This window comes from Ursus americanus, chromosome 3, assembly GCF_024610735.1.
Source record: "Ursus americanus isolate L20-20 chromosome 3, mUrsAme1.1.p, whole genome shotgun sequence".
Classification (NCBI taxonomy): Eukaryota; Metazoa; Chordata; class Mammalia; order Carnivora; family Ursidae; genus Ursus; species Ursus americanus.
The window spans coordinates 73,331,724-73,357,764 of NC_142129.1; the positions used below are offsets into that span (position 1 = coordinate 73,331,724).

The 26,041-nt window shown below is 33.6% G+C and overlaps 1 protein-coding gene across 6 annotated transcripts in view; it reads right to left on the reverse strand.

The window, feature by feature from the left end:
- RUNDC3B (RUN domain containing 3B) overlaps positions 1-26,041 on the reverse strand; it is a 133,414-nt gene that overhangs the window by 64,672 nt on the left and 42,701 nt on the right. For 3 of the 6 annotated variants that reach the window (XM_087861110.1, XM_045793333.2, XM_045793331.2), the window contains exons 3-5: positions 21,903-21,953; positions 15,992-16,125; positions 5,781-5,866 (exon numbers count right to left, since the gene is read on the reverse strand). In XM_087861110.1, the coding sequence (XP_087717236.1) occupies positions 5,781-5,866; positions 15,992-16,021 (116 nt within the window). In that variant the 5' untranslated portion in view covers positions 16,022-16,125; positions 21,903-21,953. Of the gene's footprint in view, positions 1-5,780; positions 5,867-15,991; positions 16,126-21,824; positions 21,954-26,041 lie in introns of those variants that run through there. The other 3 variants (XM_045793334.2, XM_045793332.2, XM_087861109.1) reach the window with 2 other exon arrangements.

Consider the following 26,041-nt stretch of genomic DNA (forward strand, 5'->3'; position numbering starts at 1 on the left):
GATAGAAGTCTCTTATCAGACATAGGCTTTGCAAACATTTTCTCCCATTCTTTGGGTCATCTTTTCACTTTCTTGATGGTATTCTTCAAAGCACAAAGTTTTAAAATTTGATTATGTCCATTTATCTATTTTTTTCTTTTGTGGCTTGTGTATTTGGTATTATATCCAGGAAACTATTCTTAATCCAAGGTAATGAAGATTTACATTTATGTTTTCCTCTAAGAATTTTCCATGTAAGTCAGATCCATTTTCAGTAATTTTTGTATATGCCAGGAGGCAGCAGTATACAAGCAACTTTTACTAATGTTTTTCATCTTAATAATGTAAAACTTTTACTTTTTTTTTTTTCTTTTTAATGATTTTTATTATATTATGTTAGTCACCATACAGTACATCCCCGGTTTCCAATGTAAGGCTCAATGATTCATTAGTTCTGTATAACACCCAGTGCACCATGCAATACGTGCCCTCTTTACTACCCATCACCGGTCTATCCCATTCCCCCACCCCCCTCCCTTCTGAAGTCCTCAGTTTGTTTCTCATAGTCCATAGTCTCTCATGTTTCATTCCCCCTTCTGATTACCCCCCCTTTCTTTATCCCTTTCTTCCCCTACTGATCATCCTAGTTCTTATGTTCCATAGATGAGAGAAATCATATGATAGTTGTCTTTCTCTGCTTGACTTATTTCACTTAGCATTATCTCCTCCAGTGCCGTCCATGTTGTAGCAAATGTTGAGAACTCGTTCTTTCTGATAGCTGAGTAATATTCCATCGTATATATGGACCACAACTTCTTAATCCAGTCATCTGTTGAAGGGCATCTCGGCTCCTTCCACGATTTAGCTATTGTGGACATTGCTGCTATGAACATTGGGGCGCATATGGCCCTTCTCTTCACTACGTCTGTATCTTTGGGGTAAATACCCAGTAGTGCAATGGCTGGATCATAGGGTAGCTCAATTTTTAACTTTTTAAGGGACCTCCACACTGTTTTCCAGAGTGGCTGTACCAACTTGCATTCCCACCAACAATGTAGGAGGGATCCCCTTTCTCCACATCCTCTCCAACAATTGTTGTTTCTTGCCTTGTCTATTTTTGCCATTCTAACTGGCGTAAGGTGGTATCTCAGTGTGGTTTTGATTTGAATTTCCTTGATGGCTAATGATTTTGAACATTTTTTCATGTGTCTGTTAGCCATTTGTATGTCTTCATTGGAAAAGTGTCTGTTCATATCTTCTGCCCATTTTTTGATTTGTTTATTTGTTTCTCGTGTATTGAGTTTCAGAAGTTCTTTGTAGATCTTGGATACCAGTCCTTTATCTGTAGTGTCATTTGCAAATATATTCTCCCATTCCGTGGGCTGCCTCTTAGTTTTTCTGACTGTTTCCTTGGCTGTGCAGAAACTTTTAATCTTGATGAAGTCCCATAAATTCATTTTATCTTTTGTTTCTCTTGCCTTTGGGGATGTGTCATGAAAAAGGTTGCTTTGGCCGATGTCGTAGAGGTTGTTGCCTATGTTCTCCTCTAGAATTTTGATGGATTCCTGTCTCACATCGAGGTCTTTCATCCATTTGGAGTTTATTTTTGTGTATGGTGTGAGATAGTGGTCAAGTTTCATTCTCTTGTATGTAGCTGTCCAATTTTCCCAGCACCATTTATTGAAGAGACTGTCTTTTTCCCACTGGATGTTTTTTCCTGCTTTATCAAATATTAGTTGCCCAAAGAGCCGAGGGTCCATTTCTGGGCTCTCTATTCTGTTCCATTGGTCTATGTGTCTGTTTTTGTGCCAGTACCATGCTGTCTTTGTGATCACAGCTTTGTAGTACAGCTCGAAATCCGGCATTGTGATGCCCCCAGCTTTGTTTTTCCTTTTCAACAGTTCCTTGGAGATTCGGGGCCTTTTCTGTTTCCATACAAATTTAAGGACTGTTTGTTCCAGTTCTTTGAAAAATGTCTTTGGTATTTTGATCGGGATAGCATTGAAAGTGTAGATTGCTCTGGGTAGCATGGACATTTTAACTATGTTAATTCTTCCGATCCATGAGCATGGAATATCTTTCCATCTTTTTATGTCTTCCTCAATGTCTTTCAAGAGTGATTTATAGTTTCTAGAATATAGGTCCTTTACGTCTCTGGTTAAGTTAATTCCAAGGTAACGTATGGTTTTTGGTGCTATTGTAAATGGGATGGATTCCCTAATTTCTCTTTCTTTGGTCTCGTTATTCGTGTATAGAAATGCAACTGATTTCTGAGCATTTATTTTGTATCCTGCCACGTTACTGAATTGCTCTATAACTTCTAATAGTTTGGGAGTGGCTTCTTTTGGGTTTTCCATATAGAGTATCATGTCATCTGCGAAGAGAGACATTTTGACTTCTTCTTTGCCAATTTGAATACCTTTGATCCCTTTTTGTCGTCTGATTGCTGTTGCAAGGACTTCTAGTACTATGTTGAATAATAGTGGCGAGAGTGGGCATCCTTGTCGTGTTCCTGATCTTAAGGGAAAGGCTTCCAGCTTTTCCCCATTGAGAATAATATTTGCAGTAGGCTTTTCATAGATAATAATGTAAAACTTTTAAATAGATTCGGATTCCAAAAGTCCTTCTTAGCTCTTGAAAGATATATTAATTTTTCACTATCTACTTTTCTATAAGTGAGAAAGTATTATCAACTCCTTTTTCACTCTGTGAGAGCTCAGTAATTTTTGAAGTTTTTTTTATACTCTACTCCTTCCTTCTCTTAGTCCTACTATAACATCAAGAAAATTGATATTTCTTCTGAGCACAACTTTTGTCATTATAAATTAAGTACTGTGGTACAGTTGTAAAGTAACAAACACATCTCCATAAAACTAATTTTATCTCTTCTTTGTATTTTCCATATTTGCTACTTCAAATTCTTATCAGAATGTTTTCAATCTTGTTTCAAGTGTCATATTTGTGTTTCTTAGCTTAACTTTTCTAATTATTTTTCAGTCTGTGGGTGGGGACAAATTAAAACTTGGAGCAAATTAATTCAGTTTCCACCTTACCTACTTTACTTTATTCTCTATTTCTCAATATTCCCAGTAAACTACCAAAACAATTCCCCACTATTCTTTTCTTTTTCTTTCTTTCTTTCTTTTTTTTTTTTTTAGCTTGGATTCGAATCTCAAGTCCACCAACCATCCAACCCTGGCTATTTCCCAGTAACACCTCAATCCCTAAACAATGAAACTCTGCAAGGGTTGTTTTCAATTGTTCACTAAGACATCCTCCACCTTATAAAAATAAAAAAATCACTTGAATTTCTCTAATACTATGGAGCCACATGATGTACTCCTACCAGAGGATTTACTGTATTTCTCATCCCCATACTTCTTCCACCCAATCTTATCCTTGGATTTCCACTGATTAGTATTCTCAAGCTTGCCTGTCTTAGCTCATGTAGCTCCTCCTTCTGTCCTGGGGTAAACACTTTGTATCACCATTTTAGTCATTACTCTTAATCTTTGAAGAGTAGAACAAGAAGAAATCACTTGATTCAGAAACTCTCAAGATTCCTAAAGGATCAGAGATCATTTCTCATTGTTCTACAAGTACTTATATCAGGCAGCATCCAGACAAAAGGTAAGGTGTAACTATTCTTCCCAAAAGTTTGCTTGTATTTTACAAACCTTATCTTCCAAATAATAGATACGCTTTGGCTAGAGGTTCACAATTAAGTTTACTTATAAATTAAGAAGTTTCTTTGGTTTGATTTCAGTAAAAAAAAAAACAAAAAAAAAAACAGTGTAAATAGTTAAAAACAAAAAAGGGAAGACTTTGCAACTGTGTTTTTCAGTTAACTCCTGAAATGAGAATTCTGAAATAACTCCTTACTTCATTTCCTGGGAATTAGAGCCATTATATTCACATTTAAATACTATGTGTGTGTATATATATAAACATTATATATTCGCATGTATGTGTGTAAAAACACTTCTTAAGCCATGTTTCTGTTTGAATAATATATGCTTATATATTGTTACTAGTGTATTTTTACTTCATGGACTTTTTTGAGCTGAATCATTTCCTTTTTACCAAAAAGGACAGCTAATACTTCAGAACAAGGCAAAAAGCATTTCCCTTTAAATATTTGAACTACTCATTCTAAAAATAATCTATTCAAGAATTATTTCCACCCCACCCAATTATCTAAGAAACAAGAGTAACAACTTAGATTATTAGTGCTTTAATTTTTACTCAGAAGACTACCATAACTTTAATGCAACCTTGTTATTGCACCGGAGATGATTATTGTATAAATTTGAATTTGATTTCATTAATTTAGGATTTTTGGGTTTGATCTATGAGATTCCGGTACTATTATTTTCAAACATTTAGTATCCTTAATATTTAGTATCTTTCATAATTAAACTCATTTACTGGTGACAACAAATAGAAGAAACAGATTTTTCATTTCATGAAGTTCATTTCAAACATCTAAGAGATAATCATCATTTCACTGCCCACCTTTGGAAATATCCCTAAAGAATCATATTGCTATAAAAGAATTCAATAATTATATATCAAATAATTATGTGCCATGATAGAGGTGCTGGTTAATGATGTGGCCGCAATCATTTTGTAGTATGTAAGTATATCAAACCAACATGCGTACCTTAAACTTACACAGTATGTCAATTATATCTAAGTAAAGTGGGAAACAAAACAAACAAAAAAAGAATGCACCATAATAAATGCCCAGATTTTCTCAAAATCCAAAATGCCAAATACGGTGTTAATTTCCAAAGTCATGGAAATTAAGATTCCAGATATACGACTTCTTTACCTATGGACCTAATTTCCTCTATCAAAACTGGTTTATTGTCACTCTCTTCTTCTCTTTCACAAATATGCTTTATGAGGTAGAAATCAGTAGGGTAATCTAGAAGCGTCTAAGGCAGTGTGGTCCAACAGAAGCTTATGCAGCTGTGCTGTGCAGTTTGGTAGCCGCACATGTCTACTGAACACCTAAAATGTGATATATGGCAACTGAAGGAGTGATTTAGTCATTTTACTTACTCTTAATGAATATTACTTTACATAGTGGCATGTGGTTAGTGGCCAATGTGTTAAAGAGTACATGTTTAAAGTATTGAAATTATTGAATGTTTTCATTTACAGATACTTTTGAAATGGAGAAAAGTGGTTTCTTTAACAAAAGCTATAAACAGAGATTAGTAGACCAGGATTTTATAGGAATGCCTGTTGTCCTGATATGTTTTTTACTACCACTGTAAAAAAATACTAAAGTCCTGTTTTTCACATGGCACAGCATGTCATCTCTTAGGTGAACATAACCTAAGAAAAACAACACTGGTATAGGCTGTCCTAAAAAGACAAGTGAGCGATCGTTAGTTACATATACGAATTAAAACTAAGAAATAAAATGTGGAAAAAGGAAGAATGCTATAGGAATTTCATGGTTAGACTTTCCTTCAAAGTAATTGGTCATGGAAAAGTCTGTGGAAAGAATGAAAATTTCAAGTATTAAAAGTGTAAGAAACAGAAATGATTCAGAGAAAAGATATTCTAGGCATAATGTGAAGCCTGAAAAGATAAACCCAAGTGGATGTATGTTTAGCTGATGAATGGCATTTTCCTGAGAAGACAGTGGATTTACCTAAGTAGTGCAAAAAAGAGGAAATAAAATAGTTGAGGACTTTAGAAAGGAATGAATCTTCATTCCGTTTTTATTTCTAATCTTTAGGTGACTGTTTTAAATACATATTTGAAAATCAAAAGGCCATTTAAACCTGGTTGTTTTGAAGTCTCTCAGAGCTGTAGAGATGTATTCAGATAAATGCTTTTCCATGAGTGCTACTCTGATCCAGGCTCTACCCTACAAGGAAGAAGAAAGAATCAAATGTGAAAAAAAAAATTACAAGTTAAAGAAATATTTTGCCCACTGTGTCATAAAAAATATAAGCATTTTAATATGTAAAGAACTCAGTCAAAATATACATTTGATAAAGGCTAAAAAATATTTAAGTAGATAAGAACAGGTAAATTTTGATTACATATAGTATACCTTTGTTTCTCTAGAGATATAGGATACAGTATATCATACTAACCTTCTGTCCTCGGAAGGGACATAACTATGAATATTGGATCAGAGATTTCTTTTTGTAACTTTCTACCTCAATGCCCAAATCAACATGCTAATTAAAATGAGTTCCCTTATAAAACATGAACAGAGTCCATTCTCCTAAAAAAAAAAAAAATTTAATTGCTGTCACTCCATTTGTTTAAGAAAATGTCCCACCTATCCTTCCAGAGGGAGGTTTTAGATAACTAATAATGAACCAAATTTCATTATTTATCATCCATCCAAATCATGAATTACTGAGTTTGCACCCAGGACATTCTAAAAACTATTACTGAATATTAAGATGGAAAAAAAAATGCACAGCAAAATTACTCAGAACCATATTCTAGCAGAAACAAAGAAACAGACAATTCTGACTAAATGTGAATAATTTAATTTTACTTTTGAAAGGGGTAATATCATTCAATAATTGAGACAAACCAATTCATTTTTTTAATAATCCAAAGCATTTCCCCTGGACTCTTTGTTTAGAATGAAAGAATATTAGAGGTCATATTTGTAATGAGAATTTTTTGATTCGCTTACTTTCATTTTCACTCAGCTCTCCCACAAAACTCCAGAAAATCCGTGAAAATTAAGGAGATATAAAATCAAAACACTGCAATGGCAGTTGAGAATAAAGGTGACACTAATCAATATATATGATGGTCAACTACCCATCTGGAGGAAAAAAAAGCATTCTTTAGAAATGTCTACAACTCTAGTGAATTTACCAAACTTCTGGATGGGAAGGATCAAAAAGCAGTCAATCTAGACAGTGGTAAAACCTGACCAACTAGAAGCAGTAGTATTGTTGGGAAACAAAGGAATGATAGGGGTGTGATTAGCATGGCAGTCAATTTGCCCATCAAGCTTAAAAGCCCTTTTAGCTTGCACAGTGCTCAGTCCATTGTTTCTGCAGAGTAAGTCTTAGGGAACCTACAATTAGCTGTGGCTGACCTAACAGGAAGGAAGAGACGAACCATTGGTCAGAAATCCCGAGTTTCTCTCTTGAAATTTCCTTTGAAAGACAAGGAGGCTGGTAGTGGTGGCTTGAATCAAAAGGCTAAGATTTCACCAGAGCAGAAGCTGGGAAAGTTGCTCTCTAGATAAAGTTAGACACAGGAGACTGTGCTATTGCTAGATAAGAAATGTGGAGAAAGTCCTGCTTCCTGATTTATTAATTTCAATCCATGCAAAACTGGGCTGCACCTAATTTCCTGTCTTTGGATTTTTGTGGAATTCTCTATTACATTGTAATAATACACTGCGCTAATTTTAACGGTTTCTTTTCTTTCAACAAAAGAACCTTTACTAGAACAGAAGATAAACAGACATAAATGTTGTTGGGGCCACGAGGTGGGGAAGTCAAAAAACCAGTTTAAGATTTTAGACTTTATCAGTTGGGTAATGGTGAACCACTTAATGTTTTGTTTTTTTTCCTCCAGAGGCACAAATATTCATTTCTTTATCACTGAAGATTTTTGAAAAATAAATAAATAAAAAGCGGTCAATGCTTCTTAAGGCTGTAATTAATATATACTTGGCTCTGTTTTAAGATACAGTAAGATATTTATATACATCAAGATATTTAATCTTCCGGGGGCACCTGGATGGCTCAGTCAGTTAAGTGTCTAACTCTTGATTTCAGCCCAGGTCAGGATCTCAGGGTTTAAAGACTGAGCCCCCTTTCGGCTCTGTGCTCATCCGTGAGTCTGCTTGAGAGTCTCATTCTCCTTGCCCCTCCCCCTGCTCATGTTCTTGCTCTCTCTCAAATAAAGTAATAAATCTTAAAACAAACAAACTAAAAAAAAGATATTTAACCTTCCCAAGAATTGTTAGGTTACAGTACTATTCCTACTTTTCTCTATGAAGAAACAAAAAATAGACAAATCAAGAAGATAGGAAACATCTCACCACCAAACCAACCAACCTAATTGAATAAAAACCTATATACTCTACTTTCCCCCCTGTTTCAGGGGATAAACTGTAATCATTTAAGAGAACAAAAAGACAAATTACAGAGTAGGCAAAGATATCTGCACTACATGCATCTGACGAAAGACTCATTTTTAAAATACAAATAATTCTTACAAATCCATAAGAATAAATTTAAAATGGGGTCTGCAAGGGGAAGACTTCAACTATAGATTCAATTTCTCTAGTGGATATCAGAATATTCAGATGTTTTTTTCCTTTTTATGTTAGTTTGAGAATTTTTTTCAAAGAATTTTCCCATTTCATCCAAATTTTAAAATTTATAGGTATGAAGTTATTCATAATATCCTTTTAGGATTTTTAATGCCTATAGGGTCTACAGGGTTGTTTGGCCTCTTCTTTATTCCTGATATTGGTAATTTATAATCTCTTTTTTTCTCTTTATGAATAGTCTTGCTAGAAGCTTATCAATTGTGTTAATCTTTTTAAAACCACCAAGTTTTTTAGTTGATTTTCTTCTAGTGTACATTTTTTTCATTTAATTCAATTTTTGCTCATTATTTCTTTCCTTCTTTTTGAGTATATTACTTTGTTTAAATAACTTTTCAGATGAAAACTATGATCCCTGATTTTTAGCCTTTAGTCTTTTTTTTTATATACATAAGAGCCTATATTTAAGCCTATTTTCCTCTAAGCACAAGTTTTTACATGTTATATTTTCACTGTCACTACTTTCCACATAATTTTTCAATTTTAGCTGTAATTGCTTCTTGCATCTGTGAGTTATTCAGACGTCCTTCTCAATGATGGCTCACATAAGCATTTTCTGGTTATCTTCTTGTTATTAATTATAGCTTAATTCCATTGTCGTTAGAGAACACACTTTAGGTTATTTCAATCTGAAATTCATGGAGATGAATTACAACTCAGCCAAGGATCAATTTTTGTGTAGGTTCTATGTTTGGTATAACTGAATATTTTGTAGTTTTCTATTTAAACTTTATTATATACTCCAGTTCTCTGGTACTACTAGTCTTTATTTATATTTTCTAGTATAGTTACTTAAAAGTTCATTATCTGCATCTCCCATAGGTCTGTTTCAGTTTTCTTTTTTATATTTCTTAGTTTTGGTCACTTGATCTTGTTTCTTGATACGTGTAGTGGTTTTTGATTGAATACTGGACATTGCATATAAAAGTTTGTAGCTGCACTAATGCTACCTTTCCTTAGAATAGATTTCTTTTTCTTCGAGTAGGCAAGGAGTGTACTTGAAAATCACTTTGCACTATTTAAGGGCACCACTTTTAGGCCTTTTTTGGGCTGGTCTTCATCTGAATTTCCCTTACTCCCAACGTAGAGCCTTTTTAGGATCTCAAATAAAAGCCTACAGTACTTAACAGGGCCCCTCCAACGTGTTTGACCTTGAACTCTAACTTCTGTCTCTCCAGAACAAGACTGTGAAATCTTCAGTCAGCTTTTTTTAGCCTCCTACCTGCTGCTTTCAGCTTGGTTAATGAAACTTCTGCTCTGTGCTTAAGGTGGCTTAGAGCTGGCAAACAGCTCATAGGAAAACTGCATGTATAACCTCAGACACATATGTCTGCTGTTCTCTCAATATATTAAGTCCTGGTAAAAAAAAACCCCAGAGATCTCTGACTAGACTCTACACCAATGATGTGAACAGACAAATGCCCTTAGGCTAAAAGCCAAGATGAATGTAGGGCTCACCTCAAGTACTATCCTTCTCTCCAGTACTGTGGCTACTGCAGTCCTCATACTTTTGTTGTTCTCTTAGGTCTTAAATTTGTTGCTTTGCATATTTTATCCAACCTTTACAGCTGTTCTTGGCAGAAGGGTTGCTCTGATATAAGCTATTCTGTCATCACTAGAAGCAGAAACTGGTTCATTTCTCACCTCTAGGATCATCTGGGTTTTTTGACTCTAGTTATATCCTTCTAACATGACTCTCTCTCTCTCCCTATGCCTGCCCCATACTGCACTTGGTGGATCTTTTTGAAAAGTAAATTAGATTATAGTACTCTATCATTTAAAAAAAAAAACTAAAAGAAAGAAACCCTTAAGTACCTCCTCATTGAACTGAGAAAAATATCTCAACTGTTAATATACCTTGTTTCCTCTGTTCACTATTTGCACAGCACATTTCCTCCCATAATTCACATCCTGGCTCAAATGTGATTGTCTCACATAAGCCTTTTCTACCTACACTGTCTAAAAGAGTGCTTTCTTTCACCACTCTGTTCACTTTCTAATCTCTTAAACTGTTTCATTTTTTCATGGCCCCATAGATTATATTACATATATATTTGTTACATTACTAAAATATAACATACATAACATTTGTTCTCTGCCATCTTTTCACCAGTGTCACTGTATCATCAGTATTTATAACAGTTTCTAGCACACAGCAGGTACTCAATATATACTTGTTGAATACTTGGAGAAAATTCAAGTAGATAAGTAACTTGCTCATTGCTAATAGGCATTAGAGGCAACAGTGACAAGTGGGGAAAAGGAATAATATGAGGAAAATGGCATTTTATAAAGACTCATAGGAAGTTAGTATTTAAAATGGAGAGAGTATAAGACAAATGGGCAGAATGAGAATACGTCTAGTTTCTGCCTGAGAAACTTTCTTTATTTTTAAAGCTTCCCAAATATGTCTGACACTCTTCCAGGTTTGGAACCATCACAACGGAAGTCTAAGGATAGGAAACAAGTGGTGGTTTAAAGAGATAGACAGATTTGTGAGTTAGTAATAGAGAATGATCATAAAAATGGCATCTTCACAAATCTATACCTTACCGTAAAGTTCTAGTATTTGATCACTCTGGTGTATCCGTGATTAATAACCCCTCTGACCCCACCTTAGCCTCTTTCCATAGAAAATTTGGCTAACCTGCCTCTAAGAAAAAGCAGTGACTAAGTCAGCTTTTGAACAAAGGAAAAAGTGAACAAGAGGATGACACCCCGAAAAGACCAGGAGGGATTAGGGATTTCTGTCCTAAGAATGTGTTAAGGACTACATTCACAGTGCTGACATGGTATAGGTGCTCAATAAAAATTTATCTGATGAAAAGATGCATGAATATATGAATGACTGATGTGATCAGCATATTCTGAAATTGGTCTAATACGTTAAACTCAAGAACAGAACAAATGTACAGGGTAAGCAACCACAAACCAGGAAAGCCTAACTCAGCCACAAACAAGAGCTGTTCTTAAAAACAAAGAAAAAGAAAAAACTTCGTAAGACAAGCAGGAAGGCATGAAGAACTCAAGAACAGCACAAAGCTTATATTCCAGAGGCCAAAACCAACAACAAAAACGAAAGGAGGAAAAGGATTTCTTGAGCTTGAAATACATGGGAATACTAAGAAAATTCAATGGAAATATCTATAAAATAAATAACAGTAGTAATCAAGGATCCAATTAGGGGAGTTTCTGTCAGAAATCATACATTATGCTTATAAGTAATCAGCCCAATAACAGATGGGAAAGGTGGGTGTGTTCAGAAGGGAGTGAAATGCCTGCTGAGATGAAGTTAGGTTTCTTAGAGTGCTAATTCTAATCTGAAACTTAAATAAGAAATCCCATGGGGTGCCTGGGTGGCTCAGTTGGTTAAGCATCTGCCTTTGGCTCAGGTCATGATCTCAGGGTCTTGGGATCAAGCCTTGCAGTGGGCTCCCTGCTCAGAGGGGAGTCTGCTCACTCTCCCTCTGCTCCTCTCCCTTGCTCATGCTCTCTCTCTCTCTCAAATAAATAAAACCTAAAAAAAAAAAAGAAATCCCGTATACAGAAATCGATTCCCAGAACGTCTGCATATTGTGGAAAAAATGGCTGCCAATGTATCTGAGATGTGAGATGGAAAGATTACGGACATGATCTTCAATTCAATTATTCTATTCCATTGTTAGGCTTTGTTTAAGCCCTAGAAAATAGGCTCAGCTGCTCATGGACTGAGCAAAGAAAGGGACTGTCAGCATTTCACAGATCTCAGCTTAGTGATTAAGTATCAGATCTCCCATGGTGGCAAGTTTCTATGATGTGAATCTAAATTGTACAGTAGTTCTAGGACACAGACAATCCTGATTCAATCAAAACTAAATTTAAAGAATGTTTCTATACTGAATTAGTCATTCTCTGTAAGGTATCTTGTCTTCCACTGCTTAAAATGTCATCCACATAGCCCTAAAGGTATAATCAAAGGTATTCTGCTTCTTACATAGAATTCAAAAATGGAGATCTGTTTGGGTCCCAAGTGTATGGAGTTGCACATTGTTTAGCAGGTAAATTTGGTGCTGTGGTTCTGTATTCACAAGTGTCAAGGCTGAATGAGATGGATATTATATAGGCTACTGGTCACTCTAGAAAGCAGCTCAAAGGCTCAGTAAACCAGCCATCTGAAGTATTTACTTAATCCTTCAATTCTGACAGTTGGCAGGTGTGATTTACTGAGTAGATTAAGTACTTTGCTCTACCCCCTGCAATAAATAAAGACAGAAGTAATCTTTGCTTGCAGACTTTTCCCAGCATCGCCAGGCACATCATAGACCTCTCTTTCCCCACTAAATGGAATCTGTTTGAGGCCTCAGCCAAACAAAGATATAAAAGCAGGATTTGGAACATGATTGTTCTGTGATATTTTCATACTCAACACTGTTTTTTTGGTTTTTTTGTTTGTTTGTTTGTTTTTGTTTTTTTACAGAATAAGTATTAACTCTCTCTGCTGGGCAGCATCTTGTAACATAGGGCTTAGTCCCAAAAGTCTCATTAAGAAAGGTGGTCAGCTGGGGTTTGCATTTCTGTGCTCCACCCAGATCCAAATGCTACATTTCTAATGTTTGTTAGCTTCTCAATTACCTTTTGTATTTTGGTATATGCTAGTTCTATAAATATATTCTCTCCTATGTTGAAGGGGCTTAAAATACACTTGTCATGTTAATTCCTCCTTCTTTTAATTTGAAAATAAGAAAATAAAGTGTATGTGCCACCTGGAGTACTTTCTATTTGCATAGACTTGATTCATTCAAATTATAGTTTGCCTTTTAATCTTAACCTACAGAAACCAAGATAGTATTCTTAAACCAGAAGGAAAACATAAAAGGAAAAATGATATAAACTCAAAGGAGATGCAAAGGAGAATTCAGATTGCACATTTTTTAAGCCTGTAGTCAATCAATTAGAAAGTAAATAAATGCATAAAGTCAAGAGTTTGAGAAAATAGAGGCTAAAGGACTACTGTGACAATATTATGTTTAAGAAGAAAGTTGTTAATATAAAACACAAGATTTAGACATCTATAAGAAAAAATATTTTTAAAAATCTAGCTATGATTGACTTAAAAATGAAGGCATTTGGCTTGAAAAAGTGTGAATCTAAAAAAGTTAGAAGGCACTGAAACCGAAAGTTAACTGTTGCTCACAGCCCTCTGGTTAGATTGGCAGAAGGAAGTGAAGGAGGGAGCAGCAGTTTTAGACAGTGAACTCTATGGCTTTAGTCTTCACAAGGTGATAAAAATCATAGCTATCAACTTTACCCAAAAATATACTTCCACATTATAAATTTAGAAATGGTTAAGTATATTTCTAATCTTCTCACTAAATTTAAATATTATAAATCTTTTTTTAAAACTTATTCAGTTTTTGTTTTACAAAATATTTAATTTCAATATACCTTTATCAATTTTACTAACCAATAATTTTCCAGAAGAAAAAATATCCTAAATAAAAATAGATGCAGGAACAATAAACTCGGAAACTATACTTTTTAAAGATGATTGTTATACTTTCATTTATTATAGACACATAATTTGTAAGTTTGTAACTATGAAATAATGAATTATGTCTTGATCTTAAAACTGTACATTATCTATTTTCAATCTATACTTTCTACTTAGGTTTCATTCTGTAATTCTTAAGTGCCAAAAATAGTAAGGAACCTAGTATGACAATCCAATAAAAAAATAAAACTCGTAAACCAAAGCTGATACAGCTTATATGAGCAGCTCAGACTTTTTATAATCTTAAAAACTATTGGAGACTCCAGAGTGCTTTCAATGGGTTATATCTATTGATATTTACTGTATTACAAGTCAAAACTGGAAACTTCTAAAATATTAGGTAATTAAAAAAATAAATAAACCCATTATATGTTAACATAAATATTTTTGAAAAATAACTATCTTTTCCTAAACAAAAATATTAGTGACAAAAGTGGGTCTGTTTTACATTTTTTCAAATATTTTTAATGTATGGCTTAATAAAAGAGAACTAGGGATCTGCTGCTGCATATAATCTGTTATAATTGTTTTAGTTGAAGCATTTGAAGGCTATCTAGCCTCACATAGATACATAGTTGCAAAAGGGAATCTCTTACAGCCTTTTCAGATGATAGTGGATATTCCCCTTTAATTCTACATTAAAACTCAGTAACTGATAATTTTTTTTTTTTTTTAAGATTTTATTTATTTGACAGAGATAGAGACAGCCAGCGAGAGACGGAACACAAGCAGGGGGAGTGGAAGAGGAAGAAGCAGGCTCATAGCGGAGGAGCCCGATGTGGGGCTCGATCCCGGAACACCAGGATCACGCCCTGAGCCGAAGGCAGACGCTTTAACCGCTGTGCCACCCAGGTGCCCCTGTAACTGATAATTTCTAAAAGGCTAACTGAAACATGAAAAATATAACCATGCCAATGAACTTTTCATACTGTATTTCATTAAATACATTATCTAAATAGATCTTTTACCCATGCATGATTTTATAATTCCATGCATTGATCATTTGGAAATTATGAGTTTTGCAGATTTACCAAATGCTAACACATTTCAGTAAACAATTTAAAAATATATTTGCTAATATCAACATCGTTATTATCAGAAAAGTCTGTAAGTACAGGGAAACTATTAGGCTTAAGATGGTGAATACAAGTTTTCCAAGATTCTAATTTTTACTTGAAAGTTTTAATTTTACCATTGGCAACCAATGCTGTCAGCTGTTTCCCTTGAATTAACAGGCTCACTTTGTTCATTTTTATTCAAGAAAATTCTACCAAATGCCTAAGTCGAAAAAACTATAGTTTGTATGCTTTTCTTTTAAGTAAAAATAGTATTACATGACAAAAGTGTCTAATTCAGCTCACAATTCAAACTACATGAGTACTTCTCCTTGAAACAACCATCATATTTCAGTATGCTGCAAATGCTTTATGCATACTTTCCATTTTAATACTCAGGATATTAAAAAGATAGGCACTCAAAGGTTGAGATTTAATAAAATTAATAATGTTTACTGCACCATCATGGACATTTTTGAGAGGAACTGGCCTTTCTTTTTTCTTTTCCTTCCTTCCTTCCTTTCTTTCTTTCTTTTTTTTTTTTTTTTTTGACTAAGTGCAGTGGGAAATACTTAATGATTACTAGTAGTTAGATGCCACTGCTTTAATTCATGCTAAGGAACCAGCAATTCTGCCACCATTGTTTCTGTATCAGCAGTGCAAGTGTCAACAAAAGGAAAAAGGCAAATAACATCTTGGTACTACATGAAAAGACTTTTGACATTATGAATCACCAGGGTTCTTCAGGACACTGAGAGCCACTGGTTTAGGTAACTCAAGAAATGTAGAAACTTCACAGAATAAGAAATATTTTATTGTGCTTCTCAAAAAAGAATTCATAATGACTAGCTTCAAACCTTCTTGCTATTCATAAGGCAACAAGAAGATTCAAGAGCATTCTAAATAACTACATGCAACTAAATAAAAAAATAGAAATAAGCCTATAAAAGATTTTAAACATGGTCAAGTGCTTAATCCTAGCCAAGAAAAAAATATTTATATAGCAAAGAGCTCAGAATTTTCTATTTGAGTCAAAACTGCTGAGGATTAGATTATACACATGGCATATTATTATTTATGTCTTACCTTAGCTCTAGAGGAACTGACATTTTCCATATTTTCAATGCTGCAGATACAATTCTGTGAAACTTTCCGGCAAGCCACTCTGATATAGTCCCAGAAGCTACGAGGACTTTCATAACCAAACCAGGTTACTTGACCTTCAGGAGACAAATTGTAATACAAAATAAAAGAAAACTAGACTAGAAAATTCAAAATGCAAGAATAAAGTTCTGAAAAATAAAAGACAGCCTAGTTTGCCATAACGAAAATGTCATTGACCAGAGTGGCAAAAAGCCTTCAATCTAGTCCTGCTCCACCTTTAACTAGTTGTGCTACTGTGGACAATTTATTTAATGGATCTGAATCATAGTTTTCTCAACAACAAAATAAAACAAATGAAAGAAAAACGGACCAGACACTAAAAAAATCTCTTGCAGTTTAATATTCCATTATTCTTTTAGATAGTTCCCAGAAAACCCTCCTTATGGTTCTAGTTAACCATTAATTCACATGTCAAAGGTTGCATTCTAAAGCTTTCTCTACTTAGAGAAACAGAAAAAATAGTTACATAACACTTTTCCCCCTCTTCATAGGAAGACTTCCAAGAAATGAAACAATGTTGTGGTCTATCTTCTAAGTAAACATTATGAATTAGAATCCTATGTTTACTGATCAAACATAATCTACCCAACTATTCTCATCCAGAAAGCCATAAAGTTCCCGTCATTCATCTGTTTTCTTCTAGTTGGCAACCCACAAAAAATCCTTCAGACATTTACCATTACAATTTTTGAGATTTGGGTAATTATGTGTCCACTCATGAACAAATGTTCTTTTACATGTTATCTTACATTAGTATTAATATTTCTATATGGGACTCTGACTGGTGGGTCCATGGGCACCATTTTGTACACTGAGCATTTTTAAGTAGGGTATAAGAGACATCTTAATTCTTTCTTTAGTTTTCTGGAAGGATTAGTCTTACCTAGGTAAGCTGTTTAATCTTAAAGTAGAAAGATCTGCTTTTACATTTTAAATCTGGGTTTCCTTAATTATTTATCTTAGATTTTCCTGTCCCCAGTAATAGCTTCTCTGCAGCAACAGCAGAAGTATTCTTGTCAACAAGCACCATTTTAGGAGTGATGTCTCAAATGATATTCAGTGGTTTCTAACCACAGCAGCCCGTAAAAATAACTGAGCTGCTTTTTAAAAAATACCCATGCTTGGGCTCCACCCCAAGGTAAATAATCAAAATCTTTAAGGGCGGGCCCAGGCATAGGTATTTTTTTAAAAAGATCCCCCTGGTATTTCTAATAATGTATTTATAGTTAATTAACCAATAGAAATTGTACATATCATAAGTAACTCCTATTCATTATTCAGGACATTTTAAGGCCCTTTTCTTCTTGTAATCCGTGTACAATCTCTATAGTGGGTCAATCCCTCTCTATGTGCTGACATAGCACCCTGTGCTTATTTATCCTTATAATTGTTTACTTGATTATCTTACATATTAGGTGGTAAAATCAGTAAGGCATGGACTGTATCTTGTTTGACTTCAAATCAATCCCCAACATTTAATTCTTGGCTCATAATAGGCATTCAGTAGGTATTTGTTAAACAAATCAACTGGTAAATCAACACAAAACATCATCTTAATTGCAATGCACATAAAATTTGAATTTTAAAAATCTTTTTATAGTGACAGTACAATGGCAATCTGGTATTAAGAAATGTGCATCCTAGATTACAAATGTCAAACATTCCGGACAAATGTACCTTCGTCTTTATAAATAAAAACACAAAAGCATCTCAAATCATTTATCAACTCAATGTCTCTAAACTCAATGTTTCTTTAAAAATCAAATCTTACTACCTACAAATTAAAATTTATAGGAATACTTATAATCTCCCTTCTTTCTCTCAATTTCTCCCCGTCACTTTCCTTTGACCCCTCTGTTCTTTGAGTTAAAAAAGTTCCTGGTACAGTACCTCAGTATATTTTGTCTTTAGGACAATTTTCATGTCATCAATTTGTTAGCCATTTGGAGAGGAGGCAGGATGCCTACTGGTTAAGAATATGAGTTTTGAATCAGAGTGATCTGAATTAGATCACTTTTTAGCTATGTGATCTTGAGTTAACTTCACCCTATCAATCTGGGTTTCTTCTATAAGTTGACAATACCTGATACCTATAAGTTGACAGTACCTACCTGATAACACTGTTGAGAGAATTAGATGAGGTAATCTATGTGCAGCAATGAGTTTATAGCCTGGTACGGATGTTAACAATTATTACAACTGTTATCACTATTACCATACAAACAGCTAAGGGACCCAAGCTCCCCTGTACTGTAAACAAAGTGGGAATGGGATGCAAAATTAAAATTTCCCCCTTACTTAATGAGAACCTAGAAAAATGCTTAAAATTTACTCCCTAATGCAAACTTTTCCCATATCAACCATTTCAAATTTACCTTCCCAAAATATTTCTAGTCTCAACTAATTTTCTTTGGCTTCTATTAATTAAGATCACTTCATAATTTAAAATGAGAGGTATAGCCAGACTTCCATCAAGAAAGGATCTTAAAGGGAACATCACAAGTTTTCTCTGTTGACTTTATTTTAAACCTTCTCATGAGTTTGAAATGGCTAAGGAAAATAATTTATGAGAAGTTTTAAAATAAAGCTGTCAAAAAACTCACAAAAGAATATAACAAAGCCCCATTTTGGAGGAGAGGAAACAAAGACACCAAAAAACAAAATCTAGGCTAAGGTTAAACAGAGAAGGAATGGGCACTATATCCTGGGGACTCCAGCTATGGATAAGATATGCTGCCTACAAGACTTTCACCCAAGAAACTATGGTAAGATTTCCCAGATTACAAACTAAGAAGCTGAACAATTAAAAGAATAACATATCATCATGATTTGCAGGGCCTTAAATAAATAAACCTGTAGTATCTTCACAACACTTTTATCGACTTAGCAAACTAGATGTGAGGATGACTTGGCTTGATTCTGCCTTCCTTCCTCTTCCATGTGCATCATTTTCAAACTGAAGTTCTGAATTCAAGACACTGAATTTTTCACATTCAAAAGAATATGCTTCAAGAGAAGTTATATTCCTTGTTAGAGCCTCCAAACAAACTCTCTTGTAAATTGTATATCCTAGAATTTTATGTAAATTATATAATTTCTGCATCTATGAAAAGGTTATATTTAATTTAAAAATAATGGAAGCATTCAATTGGTTATTTGAGATATTATTATTTGAAGATCATTTTTACTTAAGCACAGATTAATAGCAAAAGATGTACTTAGGCTATTAGTCTGTAATCACTATTCAACAGAAAAATTAAAAAACAAAGCTACAAGCTGATCGTGCCTTTTAAAATAACTATTAAAGGAATAAACAGTCACTCCCCAAATATTTTCACTTCCTTTAAAAATAACTATAAAAGAAAATCACACAGCAAGGAAACAATTAGTCTGTATCTTGAAGAAATTTTTTTCAGAAGAAATACACTGTCACTAACAGAATTCTTTTAAAAGCTATTGATATGTGTATAATATGCTTTCTGTTACATGTTTTCCTAGAAGTTAACTTTTACCAATAATGAAGTTAAAAAACAACTTTTTCAAAACTTACTGACATTCCATCAGTCTACTCTAATTCATTTTAAGGCAAAGAAAGAAAGGGTGAAAAGTCTGCTAGACTAAAAGATAACGTACTACTAACCAGCTATGTGATATCTTTCCCACCAAACTGCCTTATTTTCAGCACCTTAAAAATGGCCTGTGATCTCTAGGGTCCAAGGTTATTTTAAAATAACTCTTCTAAAAAATTTTAAAAATAAAATAAAATTATTCTTCTATATTTAAGTTAGATGTCTGTTCACATTATACAATATATTTGTGTTTTGCTTCTATCTTAGTTCACAGGTGGAATGAGACCTTCTAAGAACAAGGACTAAATTTTCTAAAGTGGTCCTCTACTAAGTAGTGGCTGACACATCATCTTTTGATAATATAAAATGTAAGTGAATCTGTTTAGTGACGTCTTTCTCTACCCTTTGTATAAGTGCTTACCTAAAAGAGCAAGTGAAAAACCCGTCCCCCAAGCCGAAGTCTTGTTAGTGTTACAATGCATCACCTAAATCACGGTGTCAAGGACTATCACCTTGGAACTGCTATTCAACTAGACAAGCAATAAAAACAGTCTCATCGACTTAATTAACCACTCTGATATCACTGTAAAAGTTTTCAGATACTTAAAGGAAAATAGTCACTTGTGGATTCATTGTTGCCAATATATTACTATTTAGATGAATTCAACTTTTAACTTTTCACTTTAAATTTTCTAACAGCAATCTTGAATTTCTTACTGCTAATTTATAAAAGTCAGTTTAATATTTTCTATTATATTTTTGCTAAACAGAGAAAAATCCCCATTTCTGCAAGAGGACAGAGTCTTTTCCTTTTTTAAAAGAAACTATTTTTAGTTGAGGTTCCTATTTATTAGACTACTCAGCTTTGAAAGTAAAATAATGACCCTGATCAATTTTCTAAATTTCATATAAATACTCTAAAAAAGGAATTTAAACACTTTAAAAATAACTTTAATTACATATTAAGCTGAATCTTAAGAAGTACAAGTCTAGATTAGACACTCAGTTGTACTTACATTGCTAGCTCTGTATGTGACTTACAGGACATCTCAAGTAAATCATTTAACAACTATGAAGCACAGTTACTAATTTACAAAACATAATCATTATTCTTTGTTACTGACAATGTCTTGTTCACTGGTAAGGAATTTATCACAAATATCTATAATATGCGTCTATACCATAAAAATGAGTTAATTCTTAATCTTTCAAGACAAAAAAATTAAGGTAACCAAGTTCACCAAAAATCTGAAAATTGAATTTGACTTAAAGCTTTTATCCCAATAATTTTACCATCTTTCCAAGTAGAAGACAAAGATTTTGTCTTTTTCTTTTACCAGCTTTTTAACAAAAGGCTTAGAATACTGGCAGACTGAATTAGAGTCCCAAAGGCTGGACTTCATACAGAGAGCAACACATAAATGTGAGCCCTGAAGAAATCAAGCATAATCTGTTTCAGTAGTGATTAAGGCTATATATGAGGACGTAAAACAAATTGAAACTGTTTAAAATGATTACTTGTGAGGGTCAAGGTTGAAGAAGAGAGATATTTGTTTTCTACTTTCCATCTCTTGTCTTAATTTTAAATCCTTAAAAATAATGACTATATATTTCTTTTCTAATTAAAAAATATAATAAAAGGCTAAGTCATTAAGTACAGAGCCTAGCAGTGGTTTGCAGACAGGAGGAACTCAGTTAAAAAGTTTGAGTAAGTGAATAAAGGCATGCATTCTACCTGGAAGAAGGGAAACTAAGAAATATATTCACATTATTGATTCCAGAATGGCAAAGCAGTTATTGATACTGCCCATGTATGTTTTATTGAGTGACTCTGGAAAAATCACACAGCTTCCTTAAGTCCCCAGTTTGCATGTAACACAAATCTTATTAGAGAACACTTACGAAATTAAGGAGATAACTAATTCTTACATCGTTAAGAGTAACAATGTAATTGCACAGATATGCATGATTAATAAAAGTGACTGAAACCATGGGAACTTAAAGAAATATGAAGGGGGTCACATGAGAAAGAAAGGAGAGTAAATGGATTATTATATTGTGTGGGTTTACAACAAGATTTTAATTTAAAAATTAGCATAAGCATATTTGTGCCCTCTGGATTAACAAAAACAAAAACAGAAAGCTTTTGCAAAACCCATGCAATGTACTAAAAAAGATCACTTAACTGATACAGCCCTCCCCAGTAAGTCAATTCCATGCTCCCGTGCAGCTCAGTGGCGGGAGACATCACCAGCATAGAGTACCTTGAAGAGGTATTTGGAGATGAGCCAGCCATCTGCAACTTTGGGATATCTCTTTAAAAAAAATAAACAACAACAACAACACACAGATATTTAAGAAACCTGCCATCAAGTTTACAATTGCAAACTGAGTAGCCCGAATAAGATGGCTACACATTATCTGGATGCAATAAACACTACATTTACCTACTTAATAAATAAAATGAACTCAGTTAAGATGAATAAGTGGTACACTCAGCAAGTAAATCAAGCTGGTCCCTTGTCACCTATTCTACTGGAGAAGGGAGGGTATCTGTAAGTCACAGAAACAGGCTCCCTGTTTGCTTGCAGGGCCATCATTCTTTCCCAAACATGATAGGCGGATAATGACAGGACAAAAGGAGCAAAAGCTTGATTGAATCTGCTAGCTTTATACCTCAGAATGTATAAGATTGGCTAGAAAAATTATTATTAAACTATATGTCTTATAAAGTTATAACTAATAATAAATACACTTTTTTAATGTTAACTTTTCTAGAAGTTATAAGAAAATTCATTTTGAAGAACAGCTCTTGTTTTTTGGGCCTAAGAAGAGTTAAAATTTTTATTTTTTTCTTTTGTGAATTATGAGAACAGCACTTAGATATCAAGGAGAATGTTCTTCAGTTTAACCAATGTTGACTGAATACCTTCTTCATGCAAAATACTGTTTTATTTCCTACAGCTTCCAATTATTGTTTAACAACCACCATTTGGAAAAGCACTGCAAATTCTTGCTATGTAGTTTGGAAATTCCTAGTATAATTATACAGGAAAACTCCAAAGCCAAATTTCTAAAGCTGCATTCCCCCCAAATGATATCTTCTTCTCATAACCAAACACTGAAATCTCCAACAGGACATGGTCCCATATACCTTTCCAAATATTTATACCCTTTATGAAATCAAACAAAACCGACCACACACACAGTCAGTAATGTATGGAAATGAAAGGAAGAAGATGTATATAGTTTGTGCTATTGGCTACATCTATGTATTGACCATTCACTCTCTACCCTCCTACTTCAATGTAGAACATTTTTAATGAATATTAAATTTGGAAACACATATCCAAAAGGAACTATAATTTGGTATTGTAATTGAACCCACATTAGAAGATCATGTTGTTGTTACAACCACTACAAAAATGAAAATTTCTCAGCATTGAGAGGTAAATCAGAATAGAATGCTTTTCATTGCAAATATTAAGAAAGCCAATTCTTAATGTTTAAACCATGTTTACTATCTTTGCCCTGAAAACAAAGTTATGTATCTTATTTGTAGTCATTAACATAACCAAAAAAATTATCAAAGTAAAAACAATGTCTACGAAAATCCTACTTAAAAGAATTTTACTTCAAAAAATGTATTAAATAGGGGGCAGCTGGGTGGCTCAGTTGGTTAAGCGTCTACCTTCTGCTCAGGTCATGATCCCAGGGTTCTGGGATCGAGCTCCGCATCAGGCTCTCTGCTCAGTGGGGAGCCTGCTTCTCCCTCTCCCTCTGTCTGCCTCTCTCTCTCTCTCAAATCAATCAATCAATAAAATCTTTAAAAAATGTATTAAATAGGGGCGCCTGGGTGGCTCAGTCGTTAAGCATCTGCCTTCGGCTCAGGGAGTGATCCCGGCATTCTGGGATTGAGCCCCACATCAGGCTCCTCCGCTATGAGCCTGCTTCTTCCTCTCCCACTCCCCCTGCTTGTGTTCCGTCTCTCGCTGGCTGTCTCTATCTCTGTCAAATAAATAAATAAAATCTTTTAAAAAAATGTATTAAATAAGATATATCATGTCCAGATTTATGCAATGACTTAATCAATCCCTGGTATAAAGTGAGAAACAATTATTAACTTTATTATAAATCACAATTTATAGATTAGTGTTTGTTTGTTTGTTTTAAAGCTGTCAGTATTTTAGCCTTTATGTCCTCATTATGCAAATGGTTTTATTTTGGCTGTAAAATACCATGTGAAAATTTAAAAAAATTAAAATGCTTTCACTTATTTGTAGGCCTTAATTGCTTTAATCATAATTTAATATCTTACTCTACGTCGGTTATAAGAAACCAGGAGCATCCAGACCAAATAACAATCCACTAGATTCCAAATTATCTGTAATTAAATTTCAACAACTCTTTCATTTTATAGATGAGAAAGCAGAGGCCAGAGAAAGCCTGCTTAGACCCATCTCTGTTTGCTGTCACCTCATGCTGATCTACTCCTGAGACAAGATTTGACAGATGGAGGAGAATCAGTCAATTAGTTTTCCTGGTTGGTTACGGGTTCTCACTGACAGCCTCAGAAATAAGAAAAACAAAAAACAAAACAAAACAAAAAAATGAGCAGTAAACACATAGTGTGACTAAGGTGAATATTTTCATATAAAATTTGAATTCTTAGCATAGCTGCTGCCAAAAAAGTAAATGAATAAGTGAACTACAAAGCTCACATTATTTCAAAGTGGCCCAAGGAATTGTCTGGAGAAACGGTCTCATTTGCAACTGAAATAAAACCCTTTGTTATAAAATATATTAATGTTAAGAGAAAGTGAAACAGTATTTTACCTTTAAGTAGAGTAGAAAAAGTTTCAATAAAACTTATACCAAAGTGTTTTGTTCAAAAACAAAATTCATTCAAATGCACCATTACAATCACATGACAAATAGTTATAGTAGGTGTTAATTTCTGAAACTTTAGTCAAAAGAAGAATCTACTCAGAGATGGATACAATAAAAGAATGTTTAATCATACTAAAGATATAGTATTTCCTGACCCGAAGAGTACTGAACTTTCAAAAACAAATAACTGAAAATAAATCCAACTATAATCTTTTTATTAATGTGGAAATTGGCCTTCATCCAGAAAAGATCACTGACCACAAATAAATTTGCCTTGGTGATAAGACTGAATATAATTCTAATTCATGAATATGATATTTAATTCTTCCATTTTTTTCATGTTAGCTCTTGTTCCAACTTTAGCTTTCTATTCATTTCGATTTCTTTGATGACTAAGCTACATTAATTATCATGATTGATATAATTTGATAAATATTAATGACTACACAGAAGGTGAACATCTGCCTTCACTATATTCTAATTTTTTCTCTTTCTCTGTGTACAGAGAGTCACAGGTAGATGACTTTATTTTTAAATGATCCAAGATAGATTCTAAAATAAGACCCCTAAATGGATTTGTAAATTGCCATTTGTAATAACAAAACTGATTATAAATTATCAGACAGTAATTTAGAATTTTCACAAGTGTTTTTTAATTGGCAATACCAAATAGAATATACTTTATTTTGTCATTGATAATATTCATGCAAGTTCTCATTTTTGAAATTTTGAATCTTCAAGCCATGTATTTATATGTAAGAGAAAAATCATTCAGTGAAGCAATATTTACAATTGTAGTATGTACTGTAATTCACCTAACAATGAAACAATATTATCTTCTTTTCTATGTGGTAAATTTTCATTTCTTAATAGATTCTGAAATTAAATTGTACCATCATATAAAACTTATCTTAGGCTTTCAAAAGACTACTTTAAAATGACATTTATACGTAGATGGTAGGTACATTAGAAACAAAAGTGTGTGTTCATTGATGCAACAATTTTTAAAAACTGAGTATCAAAAACATGAAAATATTTTACATTTTAAAAGTCACAGTGATTTAAAGGAAACACACGTAGGAAGAATTTTAATAAAATATTAGGTTATATGAATGAACAACTCTGGAAATTTGAAAATCAGAATGAAATCATTATGATGCCCTCCAAAAATGAACTAAAGTTCATTAAACTGTGCAACCTCTTCCTTGTTCTATAAGAATGAGAAATATTTGAGCAATATTTGAGCATTTAAAATGCTGAATTTACATAACAAAAAATTTAATGAGACAGCAACTTTCCATTGCTGAAAATAAATAAAATATAATTTAATAATTATGAGTACTGTAAGATGCTCTACGCTAATTCCACAAAAATCATCAGGTCAAACTGCAAATGTCCAATTACTTTTCTGGCAGAGACCCAAAGGGCTACAAACACAGATAAATAAACATAAGCATGAACTACCATCAGAGACCATCAATTCCTCCTAAATTCAAGAATTTGTATTACCTGG